General features: G+C 37.9%; 1 protein-coding gene across 5 annotated transcripts; it reads right to left on the minus strand.

The window, feature by feature from the left end:
- Window positions 1-8,410: 8,410 nt before the first annotated feature.
- On the minus strand, window positions 8,411-25,953 carry LOC125407720 (odorant-binding protein-like). Of its 5 annotated transcripts, none has more exons than XM_087902613.1 (7): window positions 25,798-25,953; window positions 25,243-25,382; window positions 24,267-24,337; window positions 22,717-22,827; window positions 21,945-22,046; window positions 21,615-21,644; window positions 8,411-8,791 (listed from the first exon to the last, which is right to left on the minus strand). In XM_087902613.1, the coding sequence occupies exons 1-6, from the start codon at window positions 25,852-25,854 to the stop codon at window positions 21,628-21,630; spliced, it is 498 nt and encodes a 165-aa protein (XP_087758739.1). In that variant the 5' UTR covers window positions 25,855-25,953; the 3' UTR covers window positions 8,411-8,791; window positions 21,615-21,627. The 5 variants fall into 5 exon arrangements, with proteins under 5 accessions (XP_087758739.1, XP_087758738.1, XP_087758740.1 ...); XM_087902612.1 differs by lacking the exon at window positions 8,411-8,791 and adding an exon at window positions 10,531-10,746; XM_087902614.1 differs by lacking the exon at window positions 8,411-8,791 and adding an exon at window positions 12,162-17,384.
- Window positions 25,954-26,204: the final 251 nt, after the last annotated feature.

Genomic DNA, 26,204 nt, shown 5'->3' on the forward strand with positions numbered 1-26,204 from the left:
AGGAAAGCAACTATATCTCCACTGTGGAGTCCTTAGCTTTTATACTGCTTTGGAGGTTGGAGCAAAATCTCTGATCTTTGGCACCACTGACTGTGTTGGGATTGGAGAGATAGAGTTCACAATGTGCAATGGAGCTAAACGAGGGATATCCATGGGCACTGCCCACTACGGGGCACTAGCACACTTCTATTTCCCTTTTGTGAAGAACCTAACCATGGGCATTCATTGTCACATATATAACCTCTCACAGATAGTGTATCTCCCTTTAAAAGAACAATTGAGTTAGACCCACACTTTCTCCATATGGATGGAAGCTGTGCTATAGTAAGAGGATTCTGACAGAAATTGATAGGAAAATAGAACCACACAAGGTCCTCTTGTTCCACATTCTAAAGAGGTATGCTTCGGCAAATAAATAAATACATAAATACGTAAATAAATAACTCATAATATAAACTGAAGATATGGGTGGAAAGTTTAGTTTCCAGGACTTCCACCTCAGTCATTGTTTGTTCTCAGACATCAGTTAGAAGGCAATTCCGTCTCCAGGGGAAGCCACCTCTCCAAATTTACATGAAATAGCTAAATTTAGACTCTGAAATTTTCAGTGCAATTTTTTTCAGAAGTTTTTACTCCATTAAGGCATAGAGCAGAGGTTCTCAGCCTTGCTAATGTGTTGACCCTTTTAATAGAGTTCCTCATGTTGTGGTAGTCCTCAAGCACAAAATTATTTCATTGCTACTTCTTAACTGTAATTTTGCTACTGTCATGAATCATAATGTAAATACCTGATATGCAACCCCTGTGAAAGGGCATTCAACCCCCCAAGTGGCAGAACCCACAGGTTGAAAACTACTGGAATAGAGGAAGAAGATGTGAAGGAGAGTGTAAAAGTGCTTAAAGGGAAAATGAGATAGAATTCATCCCAGTACTTCATGGAGACCACAGTATCAGAAATAGGGAATGGCAGAGGAGTGACATGCGTTCAAGTTGTTGGAATGCATACCACCATTGCAAGAACTTTATGTGAAATTCCCAAATGAAGCATTGCTAAGATGTTAGACACAATAAACTTTAGCAAGACAAAATGATGGCAGAAGGCGAGGAAGAGAGTTGTGAATTGTTCTCATTACAAAGAGGAAGACGTGAAGTGATATCATGACCCCAAATCTTTTTTCTGAATCCTGCATGGACTTAAGATTTTTAGTAGAAGAAAAATTGGAGGAGATGCCAAGAATTATCCATAGATACAGAGTTCTGATCAAGGTATAGAACATCCCCTATTTTGTAGTGATTTAGGTCCATTTGACCTGAAGAAAATGGAGGTGGGAAACGGGAGGAGGGAGGGGTTTGGGGGAAGAGGAGGAAAGAGAAACTGCATTTAAGATGCAAAATATGAGAGAATACCAAAAAAGAAGCATCAATTTCTAGGTTGAGAATATTTTCAGAGGAGCTGAGTGACCTGAAGGTCATACGAAGAGCTCCAGGGATGCAGTGTTTGTAAGCTGTGACTCGTGCTGAGGTGGGCTTTTTGTTTAATGTGTATTTGTCTGTGTATGTGAGTGGTAACTGAGAGATTTTTAGAGTAAAGTGTACTTGGAGGTCATAAGATGACCAATGAGAGCTGGTTTGCTTTTACGACCATGAGGGTTTTGGGGTAGAATTCCGGTTATGAGGCTTGGCTGGAAGTGTCTGTACAATAGAAACTGACATGGGATGTGTTCTTTGATGATGCAACTGCCCTTGAGCGATTCTATCTATAAGTAACCCCTTACCCATATTCCTTCAAGTAATTACATCAGTTAGGCTTCCTGGATGTTCTGTGTCAGGAATTCTTCAATTAGACATTTTCACTTTTTTATATTTATCATTTTCTTTGACTGGTATGCCTACTTCTCTCATATCTTCAATGCCTAAGATTCTCTCTTCCATTTCCTGTATTTTGTTAGTGATGCTTGAATTTATAGTTTCAGTTTGCTCACCTTGACTTCTCTTTTTCAGTATTCCAATTTGTGCTTCCTTTATTCCTTATATCTTTGTATTCAAGTCTTGAATAGTTTTATCCATTTCTTTTGACTGTTTTTCCTTGGCTTTCTTGAAAGGATTTATTCATTTTCCACAATAGTTGTTTGCCTTTTTCTCAATTTCTAAAAGGGATTTATTTAATAATTTCCTCTTTAGGGATATCTGGCATTTTCATTAGGTTAGATTTAAGGTCTGTGTGTGTGTGTGTGTGTGTGTGTGTGTGTGTGTGTGTGTGTGCTTCAGCATGTAGGGATTTTCAGGGATTGCTGTACTAGGACAACTGAGCTCTACTAGTGATAAATTGCTTTGCCTACCTTTGATTGTGTTCTTATGCTGTCATCTAGGCCTCTGCATTTGTGGTGACTATAGGCTTACTTAACAATTTCTGATTTTGTCAGTTTTGGATGGGTAATTTGTTCCATGGAGTTCTGGCAGACAGCATAGCTTCTGGGCGAGCTGAGAGTCTCTGTCTAATTCAGGAGCTGGGACACAGTGACCAGGAAGGAAGGAGGCCTTGGTAGGGCAGGCACCGTGAGAGTGAGAGGCATCTGTTAGCAGTTGGACTACCTAAACTTCTGGTGAGAATCATTGCCTCTGGCTAAAGAAGGAGTATCTGTCCAAATTGGGATCTGGGACATGGCAAAAAAGAACGATTGTTAATGCAAAGAAATAATGTTGTGTTGTCACCTTCACTTAAATATTTTCCCATATTTTATTTTTGATGTTGAATATGGCATAGGTCTTTTTAATATTAACAACATTTCCTCTCCTCTTTCAAGTTAGTTTAACATAGACTGAACCACAAATAAAATACTGAAATATAAAAAAAAAAGAATGAGAGGCAGTTGCCAGGTGATGATGGTACACGCCTTTAATCTCAGCAGTTGGGGGGCAGAGGCAGGTGGATCTCTATGAGTTTGAGGCCAGCCTGATCTACAGAGCGAGTTCTAGGACAAGCTCCAAAGCTACACAGAGAAACTCTGTGAAGGGGGAGGAGAGGTAGAATTGTGTATTGTGTGCAGGAATCTGGAGAGTAGGGGAGATCCATGAGCCATAGATCTACCTGAAGTTCTAGTGGCCACAGTGGCCCATGATCAAGCAGGGGGTCTCCATCTGAACTGGGGGTCAAGACATAGAGATGAAGAAGACTGTGGTTTGGTCTAGGTTAGGCAGGTACCTCAAGATTTGGGGAAGGTGTCTTCAGGTGGGTGACCTACTTGGAGTTCTGGCATCTGGAGTGATCTCTGATCAAGAAGGTGGGCTCCATCCTTGTTGGAGGCTGGGACATAGTGACCCAATTTCCATCTTTAAATTATCCCTATCCAAATACTCTTCTCCCAACTTGCCTTAGTGCACCTACAGCCTTTGTACATTCCTGATTTCTGGGTTTATTCCATGTCATAAATTCACATCTGAATGTTTGTGGCTCAAATCTGCAGATGAGACAGAAACTGTAAGATAACTCACTCTATGGCCTTTTCTAGTTCCAGCCATTTACCAGTAAGTGTCACGCTGTCATTTTTCATAGCAGTTGAACAACATTCCACTGTGTGTCTGAAGCATATTTTAATTATCCATTAGTCTGTTTAAAGACATTTAGGTCGTTTTCAGTTTCTGGTTCTCATGAATAGAGCTCTCATTCGATCAGTCCCCTTGGATCAGTGGGTGAACGTACCCTTCGCGGTCCTGACTTCCAGTGCTCCAATGTGGGTCTCCGTCTCTATCTCCATCCATCGTCAGATGAAGGCCCCCTCTGATTTTGCTTTCCTTGCTCATGATCTCCCTCCCTCTGCTTCTCATTTGGGCCTAGGGAGTTAAGTTCAGTGTTCCAATATGTGTCTCTGTCTCGATCACCATCCATCGCCATATGAAGGTTCTGTGGTGATATGCAAAATATTCATCAGTATGGTTATGGGCCAAGGCCAGATCAGGCACCCTCTCCTCTGCTTCCCAGAGTACAATCTGGGGACCTCTCCTTGGGCCTGGGAACCCCTCCAGAATCAAGTCTCTTGCATACCCCTAAATGGCTCCCTTAGTTGAGATATAAACTTCCCTGCTCCCATAACCATCCTTCCTCCCTCCCCCCTGCCATTTCCCCAATTCATTCCCGATCCTACCCCTCTCCCCTCTCCCTAACCATCTCCCCGTGCTTCCACCCCACCACCCCCGTGCACCCAAGTTTGCCTGGCAATCTTGCCTACTTCTAATATCCAGGAGGATAACTATATGATTTTCTTCAGGTTCACCTTCTTATTCAACTTCTCTAGGATCACAAATTATAGACTCTCAGACCTTTAACTATGGCTAGAAACCACTTATGAGTGAGTACATACCATATTCCTCTTTTTGGGTCTGGGTTACGTCCTCAGTAAAGCGTTTCCTATTTCCATCCATTTACATGCAAAATTCAAGATGTCGTTGTTTTTTACCGCTGAGTAAAACTCTAATGTGTATATGTTCCACACCTTTTTTAACCATTCTTCTATTGAGGGGCACCTAGGTTGTTTCCAGGTTCTGGCTATTACGAATAATGCAGCTATGAACATAGTTGAACAAATACTTTTGTAGTATGATAGGGCATCTCTTGGGTATATTCCCAAGAGTGGAAGTGCTGGGTCCTGAGGGAGGTTGACTCCCAGTTTCCTGAGAAACCGCCACACTGATTTCCACAGTGGCTGCACAAGTTTGCATTCCCACCAACAATGGATGAGAGTTCCCCTCACTCCACATCCTCTCCAGCATAGGCTGTCATTGGTGTTTTTGAGTTTAGCTATTCTGACAGGTGTAATATGATATCTCAAAGTTGTTTTGATTTGCATTTCCCTGATCACTAAGAAGGTTGAGCATGTCCTTCTGGCCATTCGAAGTTCATCTGTTGTGAATTCTCTGTTCAGTTCAGTACCCCATTTTTTAATTGGGTTAATTAGTGTTTTAGTGTCTAGTTTCTTGAGTTCTTTGTATATTTTGAAGATCAGACCTTTGTCTAATGAGGGGTTGGTGAAGATCTTTTCCCAGTCCGAAGGTAGCCTTTTTGTCTTACTGACAGTGTCCTTTGCTTTACAGGGTACCTGAGCTGGCCTTGGTCCATAACCATACTGATGAATATTTTGCATATTACCATAGAACCTTCATCTGGCGATGGATGGAGATAGAGACAAAGACCCACATTGGAACACTGGACTTAACTCCCTAGGTCCAAACGAGATGCAGATGGAGATGCAGAACGTGAGCAAGGAAGGCAGGATCAGAGGGAAACCTCATCCAACGATGGATGGAAAGAGAGATGGAGACCCACATTGGAACACTGGACTGAGCCCCCAAGGTCCAAATGAGGATCAGAAGGAGGGAGAACATGACAAAGGATATCAGGACCGCGGGGTGTGCGTTCACCCACTGATAGATGGGGACTGATCTAATGAGAGCTCACCAAGGCCAGCTGGACTGGGACTGAACAAGCATGTGATCAAACTGGATTCTCTGAATGTGGCTGACATGGGGGCTGACTGAGAATCCATTGACAATGGCACTGGGTCTTGTTTCGTCTGCATGGACTGGCTTTTTGGGATCCTAGTCTGTTTGGATGCTCACCTTCCTAGACCTCGAGGGAGGGGAGGGAATGGGGGGGATGGGAGGGTATTGGGAGGAATCCCTGAGTGCTCTTAGGACTGGAGAGGGAGGAGGAGAGGGAATGGGGGGAATGGGAGGGTATTGGGAGGAGGGGAGAAAGTGGAAATTTTTATACATAAATAAATAAGTAAATTAAAAAAACCCATTACAATTGTCTTTGGCTTCTCAGTCAGCCTTCATTGCCAGCCACATTCAGAGTGTCCATTTTGATCACATGATCTAGTACTCCCTGTCCAGCTGGCCTTGGTCAGCTCCCATTACATCAGTCCCAATGTCTGAGTGCGTGGACGCACCGCTCGTGATCCTGACTTTCTTGCACATGTTCTCCCTCCTTCTGCTCTGCAACTGAACCTTGGGAGCTAGGTCCAGTGTTCCAATGTGGGTCTCTGTCTCTATCTCCATCCATCGCCATATGAAGGTTCTATGGTGATATGCAAGATATCAGTGTGGTTATAAGACAAGGCCAGTTCAGGCACCCTCTCCTCTGCTGCCCAAGGAACAATCTAGCGACCTCTCTTTGAACCTGGGAACGCCTCTAGAGACAAGTCTCTTGCAAACCCTAAAATGGCTCCCTTAATTAAGATATTTACTTCTCTGCTCCCATATCCACCCTTCCTCCCTCCCACCCATCTCATTGCCTCAAGCTCTCCTGAATCCTCCCCTTCTCCCTTCTCTCTACCAATCTCCCCTTACATCCATCCCCCAGCCCTGTGCACCCAAGTTTTGCCTGGCAATCTTGTCTACTTCCAATATCCAAGAGGATAGCTATATGATTTTCTTTGGGTTCACCTTCTAATTTAGCTTCTCTAGTATCACGAATTATAGGCTCAATATTCTTTATTTATGCCTAGAATCCACTTATGAGTAAGTCCATACCATATTTCTCGTTTTGGGTCTGGGTTACGTCCTCAGTAAAGCGTTTTCTATTTCCATCCATTTGCATACAAAATTCAGGATGTCATTGTTGTTTACCTCTGAGTAAAATTCTCATGTGTATATGTTCCACACCTGCTTTAACAATTCTATTGAGGGGCACCTAGGTTGTTTCCAGGTTCTGGCTATTACAAACAGTGCTGCTATGAATATAGTTGCTCAAATGCCTTTGTAGTATGATAGGGCATCTCTTGGGTGTATTCCCAAGAGTTGAATTGCTGGGTCCTGAGGGAGGTTGACTTCCAGTTTCCTGAGAAACTGCCACACTGATTTCCACAGTGGCTGCACAAGTTTGCATTCCCACCAACAATGGATGAGTGTTCCCCTTACTCCACATCCTCTCCAGCATAGGCAATCATTGCTGTTTTTGATTTTAGCTATTCTGACAGGTGTAAGATGGTATCTCAGAGTTGTTTTGATTTGCATTTCCCTGATCGCTATGGAGGTTGAGCATGACCTTAAGTGCCTTTTGGCCATTCGAAGTTCATCTGTTGTGAATTCTCTGTTCAGTAGAGTACCCCATTTTTTAATTGGGTTAACTAGAGTTTTAGTGTCTAGTTTCTGGTGTTCTTTGTATATTTTGGAGATCAGACCTATGTCTGTTGAGGGGTTGGTGAAGATCTTCTCCCAATCTGTAGGTTGCCTTTTGGTCTTAATGACAGTGTCCTTTGCTTTCCAGAAGCTTCTCAGTTTCAGGAGGTCCCATTTATTCATTGATTCTCTTATTGTCTGTGCTACTGGGGTTCTACCTAGGAAGTGGTCTCCTGTGACCATGTATTACAGACTACTTCCCACTTTCTCTTCTATCAGGTTAAATGTGGTCAAATTTATATTGAGGTCTTTAATCCATTTGGACTTGAGTTTCGTGCTTGGTGATAGATATGGATCTACTTTCATTCTTCTACAGGTTGACATCCAGTTATGCCAGCACCGTTTGTTAAAGATGCTTTCTTTCTTCCATTATATACTTTTAGCTCCTTTGTCGACAACCTCCCTCAGGACCCAGCAATTCCACTCTTGGGAAGGTACCCAAGAGATGCCCTATCATACTACAAAAGTATTTGTTCAACTATGTTCATAGCTGCACTCTTTGTAATAGCCAGAACATGGAAACAACCTAGGTGCCCCTCAATAGAAGAATGGTTAAAAAAGGTATGGAATGCATTAGAGTTTTACTCAGCAGTAAAAAACAATGACATCTTGAATTTTGCATGCAAATGGATGGAAATAGAAAACGCTTTACTGAGTGAGGTAAGCTAAATCAGAGGGGGCCTTCATCCGACGATGAATGGAGATTGAGATGGAGACCCACATTGGAGCACTGGACCTAGCTCCCAGCGTTCAATTGCAGAGCAGAAGGAGGGGGAACATGAAAAAGGAAGTCACGACCGCCAAGGGTGCATTCACCCACTGATACAAGGGACTGATCGAATGAGAGCTCACCAAGGCCAGCTGGACTGGGACTGAACGAGCATGTGATCAATCCAGATTCTCTGAATGTGACTGAAATGGGGGCTGACTGAGAAGCCATTGACAATGGCACTGGGTCTTGTTTCGTCTGAATGGACTGACTTTTTGAGATCCTGGCCTGTTTGGATGCTCATCTTCCTGGACCTGGAGGCCTGGAGGGAGGGGGGAGAAGCTTGGATTTCCCACAGGGCAGGAAACCCTGACTGCTCTTGGGAATGGTGAGGGAGGGGGAGAGTGAGTGGGGGGAGCGGGAGGGTATTAGGCGGAGGGGAGGAATTGGAAATTCTTTAAATAAATAAATAAGGAAAAAAAGAACAATAAAAATTAAATAAAATAGAATACAATGATGCTCCAATTCTTTCAAATTCCCTCATATTTTTTATCACGTTTTATATGAATCTCAACAGCAAGGAACCTAAAAGATATATTTTTATGCAGTTTACAGGAGTCAGCTCATAAAATAACTATGAATTACAAGTTCAGTGAGTGAAAATACCAAGAATAATGTACTTGTGATTCCTTTTTTGTGATATTTAAATCCTAACCTAATCTTCTTGTCATGTCCCTCCCCTTTTCCTAACCCCTCCCCTTATCTCTTTTTTCTTCCCATTGCACTATCCACTACCCCTCCATTTGTTCTGCTCAGATACAGGCCATGGATATCAGTCAGTCAAGGTATATCAAGCTGCACTGTGACCAGACTACCCCACCATCAGCAACGTTAGATGAGTCAATCCTGCAGAAGAAATGGGTCCCAAAATTAGGCAACAGAGTTAGAGACATCACCTGTTTTCACTGATACGAGGCTCATATTATGACCAAGTAACACAAGTGTAACATATATGCAGAGGTCCCATAAGGCTCCTTGGTTATCATTTCAGCCTCTCTTAAACCCAAGAGCCCAGGTTTGATATTTCTGTGGATTTTCACACCTTGACACCATTGTGTCCTACAGTCTTTCCTCCTTTCTCCTGCAGAATTCTCCAGGCTGAACCTGGAGAATGTTTGCCTGTGGGTATCTGCATCTGTTTCCATAGTTGCTGGGAGAAGACTCTCTGATAACAGTTGGACTATGCACCAATTGGTTCTGGATGTTGTGACCTACTTCTGAGTGGCTTAAGTCCTCTAAAGTTGAGGGCAAGGCCCAGCAGCAGGGCCAGGGACTAGTAGGGATAACCAAGGCCTGGAGCAGGACATAAACCAGAGATGGGTGATGTTCTATTGGCAAGCAGGTTACTCATGGTTAGTGTGGCCTGCTCCTGAGCACCAGAAGTCTACTGGGGTTGAGGGAAGTGTCCAGGGATGATCTGTGATAGCATAGCAAACAATATGATATTTGTTTTTTGATTTGGTTTGGTTATTGATTTGTTTATTTTGATTTTGTCTTTTGGTGTTTTGTTTTTTTATTTTTGTTTTTTAAGACAGGATTTTTCTATGTAGCTTAGAACATTTCCTGAAACTCACTCTGTAGACCAGGTTGACTAATTCTCCTTCTCTTAGCCATCCTTAGTCACCAGTAGTTTATAACCATGGATGGGAAGTTGTAAACTTTATTTTTCTCCATGTTAACATGTCCATTGATATTGTTATTTTCCCAGTGTTTACTATACAGCTATTTCTAGGAGACATTGTTTGACAGCCTTTATCCTTATTTTCTAACCCTAAGAAACTTCTGCACCACTCTTTTGCTGTGTTCTTGAGTCATTGGTGGAGGAGCTGTGCTGTGATTTTACTCATCGCTATTAGACAAGACCTGTCAATGTATCCTCAATAATACAATAGTGACTCTTCTAATAGCTGGGATTCAACAACTCTCAATTGAATTTGTACATCCTGATTGCATGTAGGAAATTTTCACAGTATGCTAAATGTTAATTTGTTAATCAGCACTTCTAGGGGAGGTATCCAGCATTCTATCAAGGTAACTTGGCAGCATTTTCAGGTAGAACTGCATACATAAAGTGTTTCAAAAGGAAATTTTAATTTAATTTTGCCAGCAAAAATTTAAAAAGGGAAATTGAAATTTGCCAGAGACAGTGAGTTTTAGACAACAAAGTCAACTGACCAAGTTTTCTCTCCTTTTTCCCAAGACATACAACTTTTTAAAATCAACCCCCTATCAAAATTGGGCTTAAGTGGCTTTCACATGTAGGGCAAGCTTAGGTATTGACAGAGGCTGTTCCTTCGTTCACAACTACTCTGACCCCAAAATAATCACACAGAAATTATATTATTTGCAATACTGTTTGGTCAATGCCTTAAGTATATATTTAGCTATCTCTTATACCCTAAACTAACCTGTCTTCATTAATCTCTGCATTATCACAAGGCCGTAGCCTATTGGAAATTTCTCAGTGAGCTCCCATCAAGGCCTCTGTCTCCTGTGGTGGCTACATGGTTTCTCTCCAACTCTGCCTACACTCTCTCTCCCTCTACATCTCTGTTTAGATTTCCTACCTTGCTGTACTCTGTTAATTCATTAGCCAAAATTAGCTTTATTCAAATTAACCAATAAAATCAACACATATACAGTAGAACTTCCCACATCACTCAGGAATCCTCAAATTTCATCCTTTTATGTCAATTCTCAGGAGCCATTCATCTGCTTTTTCAGACATGCTATTTCCTTGCACCGAAGCATCTCAAATATCTTAGTTTAGCCCAGAGATCCTCTTTTTATCATTTTCTCACCTCAAAAAAAAACAAGTATATAACCCACATACAGCACATTATATAGAACATGGCAATGAAATTAGATCTAAAGGTTTACACTAAAAACACTTTTGAATGAGGCATCTCCCATGAAACTAAAATGATAAAAAAATTTGAGACAGGATCTACATATGTAGCACAGTTTTGCGTGTATCTCTGAAACCACCATGGTCAACAGGGTAATGTTCCACAGGAAGCAAGAAGGTATTTTGGAAAAAAAAATGACTAAATAATCTTCGTTAGTCTAACACTAAGTAGTTTATTCTAGCAATATTTGGGCACCACACATTTGGGTGAAAACTGTCCTTGTATTTATTAACTCGATGCCATGTACACAATAAATCACAAAGTAAGCTAAATAAAGATTCGATGTGAATATATCAAAACTCTTTATAAAACAGAGGTGAAACCTTCCATAAAGATGGGTTCTATAAATTGAGTACATGTGACACATTCCATAAGGATGGGTGCTGTAGAATGACTGCAAGCAACACTTTCCACTAAGTTGGGTTCTTTAGACTAATGAGATAAAAAGAAGATCACTATAAAGGCTGCTGCAGGAATTCCTACCACCAGCAGCCTTCAAGCTACCCACACACTTTGGCTTGGCCTCTTTTAATATTATGCCGATGTAAATCACGTAGGCGACCACGTTTCTGGCTGTGGGATTTGGTTACTGTTCCTCATTCCAGCAGAGAATTGTGATCTGTGAGTCTACCCCTAAATAAATAACCTTCTATTATTCTTAATTCTGAGCTAGGATGGGATTTCTTTTAAGCATCCTTCTTCATCCAGTGCCCATGTGGATTCGGACTCCACACCTAAGAGGTGGATGACCAGAAGGCCTAACCAGTCCACAACCCAGAAAGTCTCCCAACCATGACTGCTTGGCTTATATTTACTAAGCAGATTTTTTTTAAAAAAAAAACAAAAAACAATCAAAGAACCCACCACAGCAGAGCTAACTGTGTGTAGCAACTTGAAAATTTCCAAAGCTCGTGAACATCCTCCTCCCCTACTTCTGCATTCCTTGCCTCATGGTTTCTTTTGTGCAGCTTCTGGTTTGTGCTTCCTGCCTGTGAGTTCTGGGCTTCTTGCTCCGTGTCCGGAATTGATTTAATTGCTTTTAATTCGTCAAGCAAAGCATATTTCTCACATTTAACCAGTACCAAAGCAGGAAACTAAAGTGACTCAGGACCATTCCTGTTGCCACCTGTTGCATTGCAGTTAGTCACCACTCTGCAACCAGATATCTGCTGGTCAATAAAAATTATTACACCTAGAACAATTTCCCAGATCTCATAAATAAATAAATATGGTAAATTACATTAACATTGAAACTTTTTGTAATTTTTTTCTAGTACTATGAACTGTATTTTCCAAGGCTTATATGATTATGATGATACATCCATTTATTGAATACTGGGACACAGTGTTTTTCTTCATATTATACCCATGAGAAAATTACTTGATAACAGAGCCAAGAATGAGGCACTTTTAGAAATGATACCATCTTTACAGACTAAGAATGTACAGCTTGTTAACAGGATTAATACCATCAAAAATCAAAAGTTACCTGAAAAAATTAATACAATTGAAAAGGCACCAACAAAATTGAATCCATGTCAAAGGTTCTGAGAAATTACTTGAAAGAATTTATACAGATGAATTTCACATTTACAATTTTTTAAAAAGTTATGATAGGTTAGCAGATAGAGTATCTCTTCAGTATGTCATTCTGCACACTATCCAAATAACGTTCAAAGACGAGGTGTTATCATTAAAGAAAAAACTTCAGACCTTGGAATCACATGTGCAGAATGAGGACCAAATGCGAGAGACATCTGTGAAATCATTAGCAATATATACAGGTCAATGATATAGAACAATTCTGTATTCTTTCAATTAAGTTTTACATAAATGCTGATTGGCCAGTAGCCAGGAAGAAAGTATAGGCAGGACAACCAGATAGGAGGTAGAGGTGGGGCAATGAGAATAGGAGAATTCTGGGAAGGAGGAAGTCCATTCTTCCCCAGTTCTGTCCACACACTGAAGAAACAGGATGAGATCTGCCCTGTTGAAAAGGTACAGAGCCATGTGGCTAACATAGATAAGAATAATGGGCTAATATAGGTTATAAAAGTTAATAAAAATCCTGAGCTAAGCGGGCAATCAGTTTATAATGTATGTAGATCTCTGTGTGTTTTTCTTTGGAGCTAAATGTCTGTGGGACCTGGTGGGAGGATAGAAATCAGAAGAGACAGAAAGTTCAGTCTACAGGCCAGGGGACTCAGGCTTTACAAAAGATAATAGTAAAAAGAGTTGAAATGATTGAGGAAATTTTAAGAGCTGATAGACAGGGAAAGAATGCTCAAGGACAGGATTTAACATCACCAGCAGCTGTCAGAGATGACTTCCTCAGGGTTTTAACTTCCAGCAGTGGAGTTTTCTTTTTTACCCCACATTCTCTTATGCATAAATTGTGAGCAGTAGTTTTAATCTTGTTCATTCTTACAGGGATACTATGGAACTTCAGAGTTGTTTTGATTTACATTTCTCTAAAGGTTAAGGGTGTTATGTTTGAGCATTTTTGAATGTTTTTCAGTCATTTTAAGTTCTTTTTTTGAGAATTTTCAGTTTAGGTCAGTTACATATATTTATATTGGATTAATTGTTCCTTTGGTGACCAATTTCCTGAGTTCTTCATATATTTTTTAAGTGGATTAATCGTTAGTAAAGATATTTTTCCAATTATATAGCCTGATATTATTTATATCTTGTTGATTATGTCCTTTGCTATACAGAAGCTTCTCAGTTTAGGAGATCTGATATATTAGTTGTTTCTCTCAATGTTTATGCCACTGAGTGTGTGTTTGAGATATGCCAGTGCATTCAAGTATACTTCTAATTTTTCTTCTATGAAGTTCAGTATTGTTGGATTTATGTTGAGGTCTTTGATTCATTTGGATTTCGGTTTTGTGCATAGAGATAAATATGGATTTCTTCATTCTTCTACATGTTGATGTCTAATTAGGCCAGGATCATTAGTTAAATATGCTTTCTTTTCCATTTTCTTATCAGCTAGGCAGACTTACAACATAAGAGAAGGATAATTTACAAAGTTTTAATTAGATATTCAATGGTTAAGGTCTTAGTCGTAAGATTCTTATAGGAGACCTTGAGCTACTAGTAAAATTCTTAAAGGGAGCAATGATTCAATTTCCAGTAGAGAGCAAATAGAAGTTGCCAGACACGTACTCAATCAGATGAATTATAGATCAACAGGTAAAGATCAATTGTTGATATAATAATTAACAAGTACAGCATATTAATTATGATTCAGCTATAGCAAGTGTATGAAGTACAAAACTTATTTTACTACAGTTTTATATAAAAACTATGCCTTTTATAGCAATATCTTTTCATTTTTGCCAGTTAAGATATTAAACTCGTAATTTAAAGCAATACCTTATCTAATACAAAATAGCAAGATGAAATCTAGGAGATAGTTTTACAGAGAATTGAATATGATCAATGTTTTCTTATACTAAACAATAAATTGATTAATAATTTTAAGTTAATGATTCTTGGACAATCGCATTTGCTCAATTTCAAGACCAGATTAATAATTTTTTCCCAGCTGACCAGTTACTGCAGTTTACTCAACAGCATTCATTCATTTTTTTTTAAAACAGTAGCAAAGAATCCCTTAAAGGATGCTTTGTTGACTTTCACTGATGGCTCATTTATTGGAAGAGCTGCTTACATAGTCAATGGCGAAGGACACATGGTACAGACAGAACCAGCTTCAGCTCAAATAGTTGAGCTGTGAGCAGTGGCTCTAATTAAGAATTTTTCTAATAATGCTTTTAATCTATATACTGACAGCCAGTATATTTATGATGCATTGCAAATCTTGGAAACAGTATCATGTATAGGAACTAACAATGAACAAATTAAGACATTGTTTCAGCAGATTCAGGAAGCCATACAATGCAGAAAATTACTATGTTTTATGGGACATAGCAAAGCACATTCAAGTCTTCCTGGTCCATAAGCTGGTGGTAATGCTCTAGCTGATGAACTTACAAAAATAGTTGCTCTATCTCAGATTGAACTTGCACAGCAGGCATATGCTTTGCACCATCTAAACAGATTAAGTTTAAGAATGAAATTTAAGATGACCAGAGAAGCTGATCATCAAATTGTTAAGTAATGTGAAAGATTCCCACAATATTTATCTTTGCCTCATTTGGGGGTAAATCCCCGAGGACTGCTTCCTAACCGTATATGGCAGATAGATATTACCCATATTACTGAGTTTGGAAAATTGAGATATGTGACAATTGACAATTGAAACATATTCAGGATTCATTATGGCCACAGCACAAACTGGGGAGGCTGCCAAACATGTAATAACTCATTGCTTGAAATGCTTTTCATGCATGGGTACCCCAAAGGTAATAAAGATAGACAATGGGTCCAGGTATGTTAACAAATCTTTTCAAAGATTTTGTACTCAATGGGATATCATACATAAGACCGCTATTCCATATAATCCTCAAGGACAAGGAATTGTGGAGCATGCACATAGCTCCTTGAAAACACAACTTCAAAAAATAAAGACAGGGAATTGTATCCTCAGACGCCACACAATGCATTAAATCATGCATCGTTCATGCTAAACTTTCTAAATAATGATGTTCATGAGCAATCAGCAGAGGACAGATTGTGGCATAATGGTACAAAAACCACATTTACTAAAGCAAGGTGGAAGAACTCTTGCACTGGAATATGGAAAGGGCCTGATTCCATCCTAATATGGGGTCAAGGGCACGTTTGTGCTTTGTCACAGGATGAAAATCAAGCCAGATGGCTTCCAGAGTAACTGATTCGGTGCATTCAGCAGAAGGACAACTGACCTGAGGACAGCTTAGCTGACAACTGCCCAGCAGGAGAAAAGGAATAAGAAGAGTTCCAGGAGGAACCAGTAATCCAGCTTTCCCAGCCCTCACAGAGAGGAGCCTGATCTGGACCTGCAGCTGCCGACTAGCATTGCTGCAGGGTGGCATTTGACCTCCAGAGACTTCGGACAAAGAAATCCTGCTGAGACAAGCAGACTATGGTGTCTGCAGCTGGCTGTGGTTTGAAACCTGTTGCTTTAAAACTAAGATACAAACTGAGCATTTGAGTGTTGTCAGTTTCAGGGACACAGAAATTATTTTGAATAAAATATTAAACCTAAGAACTAAGATCTAAACTTTCCCCTCAGGGAAAGAAAGATTCAAAATAAAGAATGACTAAAACCCCTCTTCACTTAACAAGGGGTAGACTAAGGGTTTTACAGCTGCACAGAGACTGGAAATGGGATTTAATAACAGCAAATGGTATTATACTCTTAACGGTAATGACCTGATATTTACAACTGCATATTAGGTGATGGAAAAAAGATCTGGTATTGACCAGTGATGTTAAATACATAAGTAATGAAAGAAAAGAATATGAAATTAATAAGAATTGGAGAGTTGACACTGACCAACTAAATATGAGATTATGATATGAAAAAACATAATTGGAGATTTGGTATTGACCAATAATTTGGAAAAATTATGATTGTGACTCAAAGCTATTGGCAATTACTGATAGAGAGGTTGTGACAGTGAATGTTGAGAGCTGATGCATATGCTGAGAATGTTAGATCTAATTGATGCTCTGAACCAGTGGAAGAAACATTTTCAACTTGGGCGATTCTATTTCTCCTTTACAATAGGAGATCATAGCCTTTGGGAGCATAATTATTCATTAAACATTATAATATATCATGACAAAAGATATGGCTATGATACACAGGGCCTGAAAAGTATATTTCTGTCCACTAATTTCTTTTCTTTACAGAGGTTGACAGTCAATGACAGGTTTAAAGCTTCTCCTCCCCAGATGCCTAAGACAGGAAAACTCGCATACAACAAATGCCACTTTTCAAAGACAGGAACATTTGGGTAATAGGAAGAAGGCTTTGTCCAAGCCAGGCGAAACCCATCTGTTCTGTTGCAGAAGCACAGGGGTTATTAAAATTTAATAAGAGAGTGGATTATAGGCCCATATTTCTATATAGTGTGGCAACCAGGCTCTGAAGTCATAGACCCTGCCAGAGGTGGTCACTTAGACCCGAAGACAGGCTGTCACTTCTCTAACAATAGCCAGAATGTACTGCTCCTTTCGCCTTTGTTAAAAATGTAGATCGCCTGGGGATAGGTGTTTGCCAAAACTGATGACTAAGTTGGAGGTGTTTCCCTAGACCCATGTCCTCTGGAAAGAGAATATTAATGAGGTATCCACCTTGGGTTACTTGAGGGATAAGAGATGTTTGATGTAATAAACGTGGGTAGATCTTCAGGATGGAGAGAACCTTGAGATGTTCTTCCGTGTTGATGGTGTAAGCTGTGTCTGGTTATTTCTCCCCCTGTCCATACTGGTCCAGAGTTAGGGAAAATAGTTTTCTCTGTTGGGGCCCATGGGCTCTGACAGAAACCAACAAGTGTCCTCCATCCAACAAATTGGTCCCAACTTGGTCAACTAAAATCCACATAAAACCAGAGAAAGCTTGGAACAGAATCCTAGACACAAAAGAACATAGTTAAGCATGGTTTCTTGGTAGCCAGCATTTTGCTGGTGGCATTGTGCAGGTCCTTTAATAGAGGTTTTACTGACTCAGCAGTAGCAGAAAAGAAACGTGGCAGTTTTTAAATGTCAGCTTTCAGGGTCATGCTGCTAGCAGAACTTCTAACTCTCTCTGGAGGTGCAGCTACAGAGCATTTGAATAGGGTCTGTGAGCAGACTGCTGCAACTTGCTTAATGGCAACATAGACTATTTGTGTGACTAGACATGGGGTTATGAGCATGGCTCTCAGAGACAGCAAACAACTTCATCATGATGTGGTGCGGGAGAATTGTCTGTATTCTGTCAATCATATTTTAAATAAATGCTGATTGGCCAAGCAGGAAGTATAGGCGGGTCAACCAGACAAAAATTAGAGGCAGGGAAAGGAGAAAAGTAGTATTCTGGGAAGAAGGAAACCCATTCCTCCAGTCCAGCCCAGACGACAGAAGAAGCAACATGTGACTTATGCTGCTGTGAAAGGTACTGAGCCATGTGGCTAACATAGATAAGAATTATGAGTTAATATAAGCTACAAGAGCTAATAAGAAGCCTGAGCTAATGGGCCAATCAGTTTATAATCTTATGGTGTCCTCTGGGTGATTTTCTTCGGGGCAAGCCGGCCCTCAATGTTACAATGCTGGACTGGGTGGGACAAGCAGGCAGTGCCATATTTCCCCTAGTAATGTGGCCACTTAAGTTCATAAGAAGGGCTTAGCATTTTAAGAAGTGCTTCTGGACAGTAAAGAATTACAGACACAGTGGACAGATTCAGACATAAAGGACCTCTAAATGTGTCACAGTGTTGTATAAATGTACATAGACTGTGGACAAAGAAGAAATAGGTATAAAAGGAAATAAATGGTTTATAAAAAAACAAAGTCTTTAAAGAGACAGAGTACAGATAGTCATAGGAGTAAAGATAATAAAATAAATATTAAACTTGTAGAAAAAGTAATAGTGAAAAAAGCCATGTAAAATGGAAAATTCACAGAGAGTCTGGTTTATGTTTATTATTGTGTTATCTTTAAATTTTTTGACTGCATAGAGACATTTAATTCTGGGGACTGCTAAGATAAGCCAGCATATGTATTTCAAAGGTATCTTGAATTAAAAATTTGACTCTAAGGATATGTTGCTTTAGAAAGGAAGTTCTTCTTTTATTTCCACAGAGAATGAGAACCCGTGGATTATACTCAGACTAATATGGCTTGTTGGACCAAAACTACCTGAAAGGTTACTTTGAACAACCCTCAAAAATTACTTTTCCCAATAAACAGCAAGAATCAGTTTGGAGAATAACTATGCCCATATTCCCAAATATTGTTTATAAGTGTTCTTTTACATTTAAGGGGAGATATGCTATAGAGATTTGTTTCGGTATGGATCTTGGTGTATATATATATATATATATATATATATATATATATATATATATATATATATATATATTTCTGCTCTTGACTAAGATATTATGTTTGTGCAGCTCATTTAAAAATATAATGCATAATTAAGAATTATAGTCTAGCTTGTTGTCATGTTAGTTAGGTTTTCTAAATTTAAAGATATATTTCAGTTAGATAGATATTCTTTAAATATTTCAGAGACCTTAAGAATATGACATTTAAAATGTTTTAAGAACTTAATACTTTTCATGTCAATGATATACACCTGCTCTTGACAGCACCAACTACTTCAAGAGGAAGATGGGCATCAAAGAGGTTCCTTATGGAATTTGTTAGCCATTTGGACAAGAAACTGCTCTTGCATGGATTGCTTGATGAACTGGACATGCAGAACCCACAGAAAAATGACTGCTGAATTTGCATGAAGGTGAGATGATCCTGTGGGGTTCCTTCTACAAGAACGAGTCTGCCAGATATTCTGTAGGACACAGAAGAAAGGGACAAAAAAACTGCCAATATAGGCGGAACTGTCTTTGAAATTTTCTGCTTCATGGAATAGTCTGCTGGATACTATGGGTCTGTAGGCTGAAGATGGATGCCCCAAATGTAAAGAAGAACTTTGAGTTATTGTCCTGGCAGCAAGATGCCTCTGTCAATCCTGGAGTTTTGGAAGTTGCTTCCAATGTACTTTCTGTTTACTTAGGTAATATTATATCATTTTGGAATCTTTGATGAAGATTAGACAGTTGAGGAGTAGACAGTTATAGTTTATGTTAGTTATGATAAAAGTTCAAATAGATATAACTATTGTAACTATAATTCCTGCTTGACACTTGTGTTATATGAAATTTTACTATGTTAAAGTTAAATCCTTCCTTTGTATTTAAACAGAAAAGGGGAGGTGATGTGGGATTTCCCTTTGTACCATTGATTAATAAAGAAAATGCTTTGGACCTATAGCAGGGCAGAACATACATAGGCATGGAAAGCTAGCCTGAGTGCTACGAGAAAGAAGGGCATAGTCAGAGAGAAGGCATGTAGTTGCTGCAGAGACAGATGTACTGAAACTCTCCTGGTAGGCTACGATCTCATGGTGATGCACAGATTAATGGAGATGAGTTAAATTAAAATGTAAGAGTTAGAAAATAAGAAATTAGAGTTACTGGGTCAAGCAGTGGTTTAAATAATATAGTTTCTGTGTGATTATTTCGGGGGCTGAGCAGCCAGGCACCAACAAGTGGCCTCCATCCGACATCATTGTTTAATATTCAAGTATGTTTCTTATAAATATAGAATGTAATTTGATTTTGTTATATATTTAGACTTTAGGAGATTTGAACGTAACAGCTATGTCTAATATCTTTTCTTTTTCCCTGTTAGAAGCCCACAAAGAAGATTGCATCTGCCTTCCCTATTTTGATAGAAAACTATACTCTAAAAAATCATTGTTAAACAAAGAGAAAATTGTAATAAACATATGCATATTTGCAGGACTTGGTACTGGAAGATCATTCTCAGGAATTTATTCTCCAATGAGAATGACTCATACATATGTACACCTTTTAAGCATATCCTGATTCATTTGCTTACTGAAGTCATTTAACAAAAGAAAATCTTCTCAGATGAACTTTTGAAAACATATTTCATCCTCTCTTTTAAATAATGTGGAATGTGGGGATACACCCCAAAATTTTGTTCTGTGCAATCTTTTAGTGTATAAGGATCATTCAACCACAAACCATAATTTTCAGCTAAAAGTAAATATGAAGCACAACATACAATTCACTTCTGTAGTGCCTGTGCCCATCCTTCCCCAGTAACTGTGACATTTCTAATTATTCCAATAGATTTTAGTAATACAGATAACAGTTGTTACATCAGAGTGATTATTTTAATTAGCTTAGTGAACAATATATATTTTTGGGTGAGATCCTTTACAAAACATCTTTATTGCTTTTTGAAACATTTTACTTAAGCATTCAAAAAGTAAGAAGAAATCACAGATCATATAAGGGAAAGAAAAAGGAAGTCAGTAATTTGGTATGTTTTATCCAGACTTCACAGGTGAGGGGGAAATTTATTTAAAAAGAAATGGTGATTTGTATGTGATACTGATTCCATGGTCAAAAGAATGTGATGCATAATTCTCATCCTGTTGTCATCCGTGCAGACATGAAATAAAAAATTAAAACATGATTGAACAGGAAAATTTTTGTCCTTGAGAATATATGAATGCAAACTTAAATATAACAATACAGAGTATAGAGAATGGATTCTACATAAACAGTTCCTTTCCTAGAAGTCACCAATACCTTGCACTTGGGATTCTATAGGAGTATATTCACCAGAGAATAATGACATTCTGTGACATGCATGAAAATTTATATTGAGAAGTTTAAAAGAATAAACTGAAAACATCATCATGATTTTACAAATAATACATGTACAAAACTGTGACAAATAATAGTCCACAATCATAAAGAAAGAAAAATTTTTCAAATACAAGCTACATTCTCTTGATGGAATATTTCTCAATATAAAAATGCTAGCAATTCTGGACAAGATAAAAGTCCTTCATACTGATTTATAAATAAAAATATTCTAGCATTCATTTCTGTAACTCTAGATATTCAGCTTTAAAAGACAAATAAAATTCTAACTTAATTTTGCCTAATTTAGAGTTAATTTTTTCCTTCGAAACATACTTATTTCTATTTTTTATGTAATAAGCACAAATCTATCGAAATATCAGATGGTTAGTCAATGCTTTTATTTCTACTCACCTAAAGATGGTGATTATTTAGGACAAATATCTGTAAAAGAACATGTATGGGTTAAGGAGTAACATAAATGTTCTCATATGAATATTAGAACAGCTCCCCATGGATTATTTCTGGAAATAGCAACTGAAAGATTGCATATGACTAAATTTATACTGAATCAGAAATCTTACTGACTAGATAGATAGAGAGATAGATAAAAAGATAACTAGAAAGACTAAGTATATATATACATGCATGTATTTATGAATATAAATCAATATACATGTATGAATAAATATGTCTCTATGCATTTAGAAATGCTATGGCAATAATAATAATCACTGAGTTTACCTGTAGCCAGAACATCTTGAATGTTTTCTTTTGGAATGTTCTGGACCTTAGCAAATTCCTCAATTTTTTCATATTGTTCAGGAGTCAAAGGTTGACCTTTTCCTGTATTGTATAATTGACAATGTAAGAGATATGTTTAGTAGAATTCTTCAGAAATTACATTGCTTCCTTAGTATCCCAACTGCTCCAATTTCATGTATCCTGGGTGGGTCAATACAGGCAATAATAATTTTCCCCAAATTCCATGAACACAATTAATAAAGTCTAAATCGTGATATGACATTATTTTTCAGTATTCTATGACGTATCAAAAAATAAATAAAAAAAATTCTCTAGAGAATTCACTCATCTCAATCCTACCCACTTTCAAAAACATGACCCTAGACAGTCATGGATGCCTGTCAAGGGAATCCTCAGATTTCTTCCAAGTCTATAACCTAGAGTTTATGTTTCAATTTAGTACACACTTTTCAAATGACACTCAAAATGATTTAAACTTTGGAAAAAATATTTGTTCCCTTTTTCTTGTGAGGAAGTATGAACATAAACACTTCCAATGGCATCGCGCATCACCCCAAGTCTTCAATGACCATGGTACTCAAATTACAATATAATGTAAAAGGTCGTCCACAAACCAATCAGAATGTCATTTAGTGAATGGGAGTTTGGAAATACCATGATACTGTACTTGGAGGGTGTATCTGACTTAATCCTTATTTACTGGGTGATAATTTTGTTACTATTTTTTAAAAAAGCCCACTACCATTCTTACCATAAACATAAATCATGTTTGTTGTCTGGCCAGTTCTATCCACATTATGATTGGCAAAGATTGTAAACTCTGGTGCTGCATACACAGGCCCAAATGTGTTGTCACCTTCAACTGTAGTAACAGAAACATTTCAAAATGAGTGTCCCTCATTTTTCTACTTTGCTTGATGTCACCCATTGACTAAACACTAATATTTACCACAACTCTATCAATCATCTCTGATTCACTTTCATATGACAAATGTGTGCAAAGATATTCCTATAGTAATTAATTTTGCACATCCCATCATAATATTCTTTAAACCTGATAATGAATCCTAGGTACAGATACTTTCCCTTTTCTCTGAATTTTATGTGTAAAGACCTTTGGGATTACTATGGTGGATATTCCTTCCCCTTTCAACCAGATCTAAAAGATCACTTATCAATTTCTAGAAAGTAAAAAATCTTTGGTTTCATACCATGGTAATACCTGGTGGACAAATGTATACAAATTCAAAAAGAGACCTTAGTAATGAGAAATATGCACAAAAGTTTTTATCTTGTACAGCTATTGATGGAAAAGATATAAGAATGAACATGTCAAATTTATTAGACATTCATAGTGTATATGGGTCTGTCTCTCTGTGTGAATGCTCTATATACATATACCTTTCTCTTCATCTCTCTCCAGGTGTGTGTGTGTGTGTGTGTGTGTGTGTGTGTCTGTGTGTGTGTGTGTAAGTCTAAAGTCTATACTTACTGACACTAATTAAATGATAAAAGTTGTTCACAAGGAAATAAAAGTATTTTGGGATCTGGACATTTTCAATTACAAGACTGATTTTTTAATATCCATGTAAAGTTTAGAAAACAATGGACTTTCCAGAAGAATGTGCACTCCATTCATTTAAGATCAAACCAAAAGGCCCACCAGTTACAATTCAGGTGAAAAATGTTGCCATTAAATTAGCAATTTTTACAAAATTGAAAGAGTCAGTCTGAAATTTTTAAATAGACTTTTCCCTAACTGCTTTTCAAAATTGAGGTTATCATCCAATAATCTAAATGTTGTGATCTCAACAAAATATATGAAAGGGAAACTTGAAAATGATCCTGTTAATTTAAATCCTCTATTAATTCAGGTTGATAGAAAATGCCTATAATATAAGTACTTCATAGCCTGAGGTATAAAGTTTGCAAATATGTTTGAGGCCAGAGAGACCTATTAATGAGTGTCAGACCTATCCAATAACAATCCAAGGTACTGTATAAAAGAAAAGGCACTGAATATTATTTAGAAGTAAATTTAAATGAAAAAAACTATTGGAGATATTTTGTTAGCATTACTCACACCTTCAGGTAATAGTGTTCTTCTCCATGTAAACTTCAGAAGACCTGCAATGTACTCTGACTTTGTACCATATCTCAGTTGGTTGGAAGGGTTGATAAATTTCCAAGTAACCAGAATTGTTCTAGATTTATGTGCCTATGGGTAGCTGAAGTGTCAGCTTGTATGTGCACACCCACAATGTTTTTGTTCAGAAAAAGCTCCCAAAATCCCATACTTACACTGTGCTCTATACTTGCCATCTTCTTGTCTATTCCCAATGATTGTGGTCTTTGTACATTGGCCATTCGCCCTAAAAAAAATTAAACAGCGAAACAATGGTTTATCCTTTATAACCTTTGAATTCATATTAAAGACCTTCAAGTATTACAGTGAACCTGATGAACAGTGTACAGAGTTAGAAGAAAAGTATCTAAGCTTACCTTACTTCTCCTAATTCTTGTTTAGAAAATATCATTCTGTTTGTAATTATGCACATGTCTTATTTTATTTGAGTCAATTTTAACAAATCCCATGAAGGCTTTGATGTCTTCCTTATCTGATTTCAGTATTCACTGAGTATGATTTTTAATATGTTAATTCTCTTGTTTTAGTCCAACAATAACAAGTACATTGAAATATATGCTTGTGTTTTAAGGGATTTATTTGTAACTTAAATCTTACAATTGTGTCTAGAATATAGGAATGATTTAAAGCATTTGAAGTTCTTACGGTGTTATGTACTCTTTCACTGAACCTTATCATCTAAATGTCAGAGAGAGAATCTTTGAATCTATAGCCTCAGATACAGTACTTTTTACAAATTAGATTTATCTGAGCTGGGTGTAAAAGACTTTCTTATGGTATCATTGACTGAATAACATAACATGTGTGTGTTTGAACCAAATGCTCACACATATTTTTAAATTAATATAAGTGATATCCTTGGAATCTTCTGTATATAATATTAGAGCATTGGATTTAAGCACAGGCCTCCAACCTGGAGAATTTCTAAGGAAACAGTAAAGGAACTGGAGACAGTATCTAACTTCTGTGTGGTGTCCAGAGCCAATCCATCATGGAATAACATAATCACATTTCTGAAAATAATACCTTCAAGTTCATGATCAGAAACAGAACATTGGCCTGTAAATTTAACAGTTAAAATCTGTAAATTTAAATAGTCTGCGCAGTTCACACAGTTAACAATTTGCTTACTTGATATAAAATGTGACTCCCAATCTATTACAGGCGTCAGTACAAGTAAGTTCACGAAGGTAGATTCTCAGAGGTCCTCCTTCCTTTACCTTGTTCACATTGTCAGCAGCAATGGCAATGGTAACCCATTTTCCATCAATCTGAAAAAACATCAAAGGTCATTAGAATGTGAGTTGGCATCAAATCTATGATCCCATTCCTTGGAAAAAATGAAATAACTAGAAACATAAATCAATAATATTTTCTTTATTAGTTAAAATTATGCTTCTAGGGATGTAGAATAACACAAGGTAATACGATGACTCAAGTTACATAGCATTTAGTACATGAGACCTTTTAGAATTACCCATGTGCTGGCCTCTTAAGCTCTGAAATTCAACCCATAGTTTCCTTATTTTGTTTATTTCATCTTAGAAAAATCTGACTGAAAAAGTACATATGAGTTAAAGTCAGAAATGAATATGGACTTGCATGGACAAACTGAATGACACGTCACATCCATATAAATACGCTGTTGAAGAACACCAAACCTGTTCACAGATCAAATGAATTTACCTCAGCATGAGCATGAGCCAGACCAAATGCCAAAGCCAGCAGTAGAAACTTTACCATGGTGGTACCTGCCTTTGCTCTTCTGCAGAAGCTCAAAGTAAGATATTGGTTGTGAAGGAACTGAACTGAGAAAAGCTTTTTATACAGTTAGTTAAAGGGAGTTTCATGGAATCAATCAATGGTTCTGTGTCACAACTTGGATCTGTCCAGTATTTCTACTTTGACCCTCTTGAATGGTGTGTGATCTCATATTCCTAAACTAATACAATTAGACTAAAGGTCAGGTTCTGTTGGAATGATAAATTAAACATTCCTGTCAGAAAAAAAATAACTATCCCTGTGAGAACATTTTAGAAAACATTTTGCTTCCAGAGCTATACTGGTGGTTAAAGGTCACAATGCATATGCAT

Source organism: Myodes glareolus, chromosome X (assembly GCF_982192425.1).
Source record: "Myodes glareolus chromosome X, mMyoGla1.1, whole genome shotgun sequence".
NCBI lineage: Eukaryota > Metazoa > Chordata > Mammalia > Rodentia > Cricetidae > Myodes > Myodes glareolus.

Bases quoted from the DNA above. Each gene is read 5' to 3' on its own strand.
- LOC125407720 (XM_087902615.1), bottom strand. From the start codon at position 25,854: ATGGTAAAGTTTCTACTGCTGGCTTTGGCATTTGGTCTGGCTCATGCT. The intron at 22,828-24,266 runs GTAAGTATGGGA...CTGTTACTACAG, and splicing joins TGGCAAGTATAGAGCACAGT to TTGAAGGTGACAACACATTT. The intron at 22,047-22,716 runs GTAAGAATGGTA...TATACAATACAG, and splicing joins AAACATGATTTATGTTTATG to GAAAAGGTCAACCTTTGACT.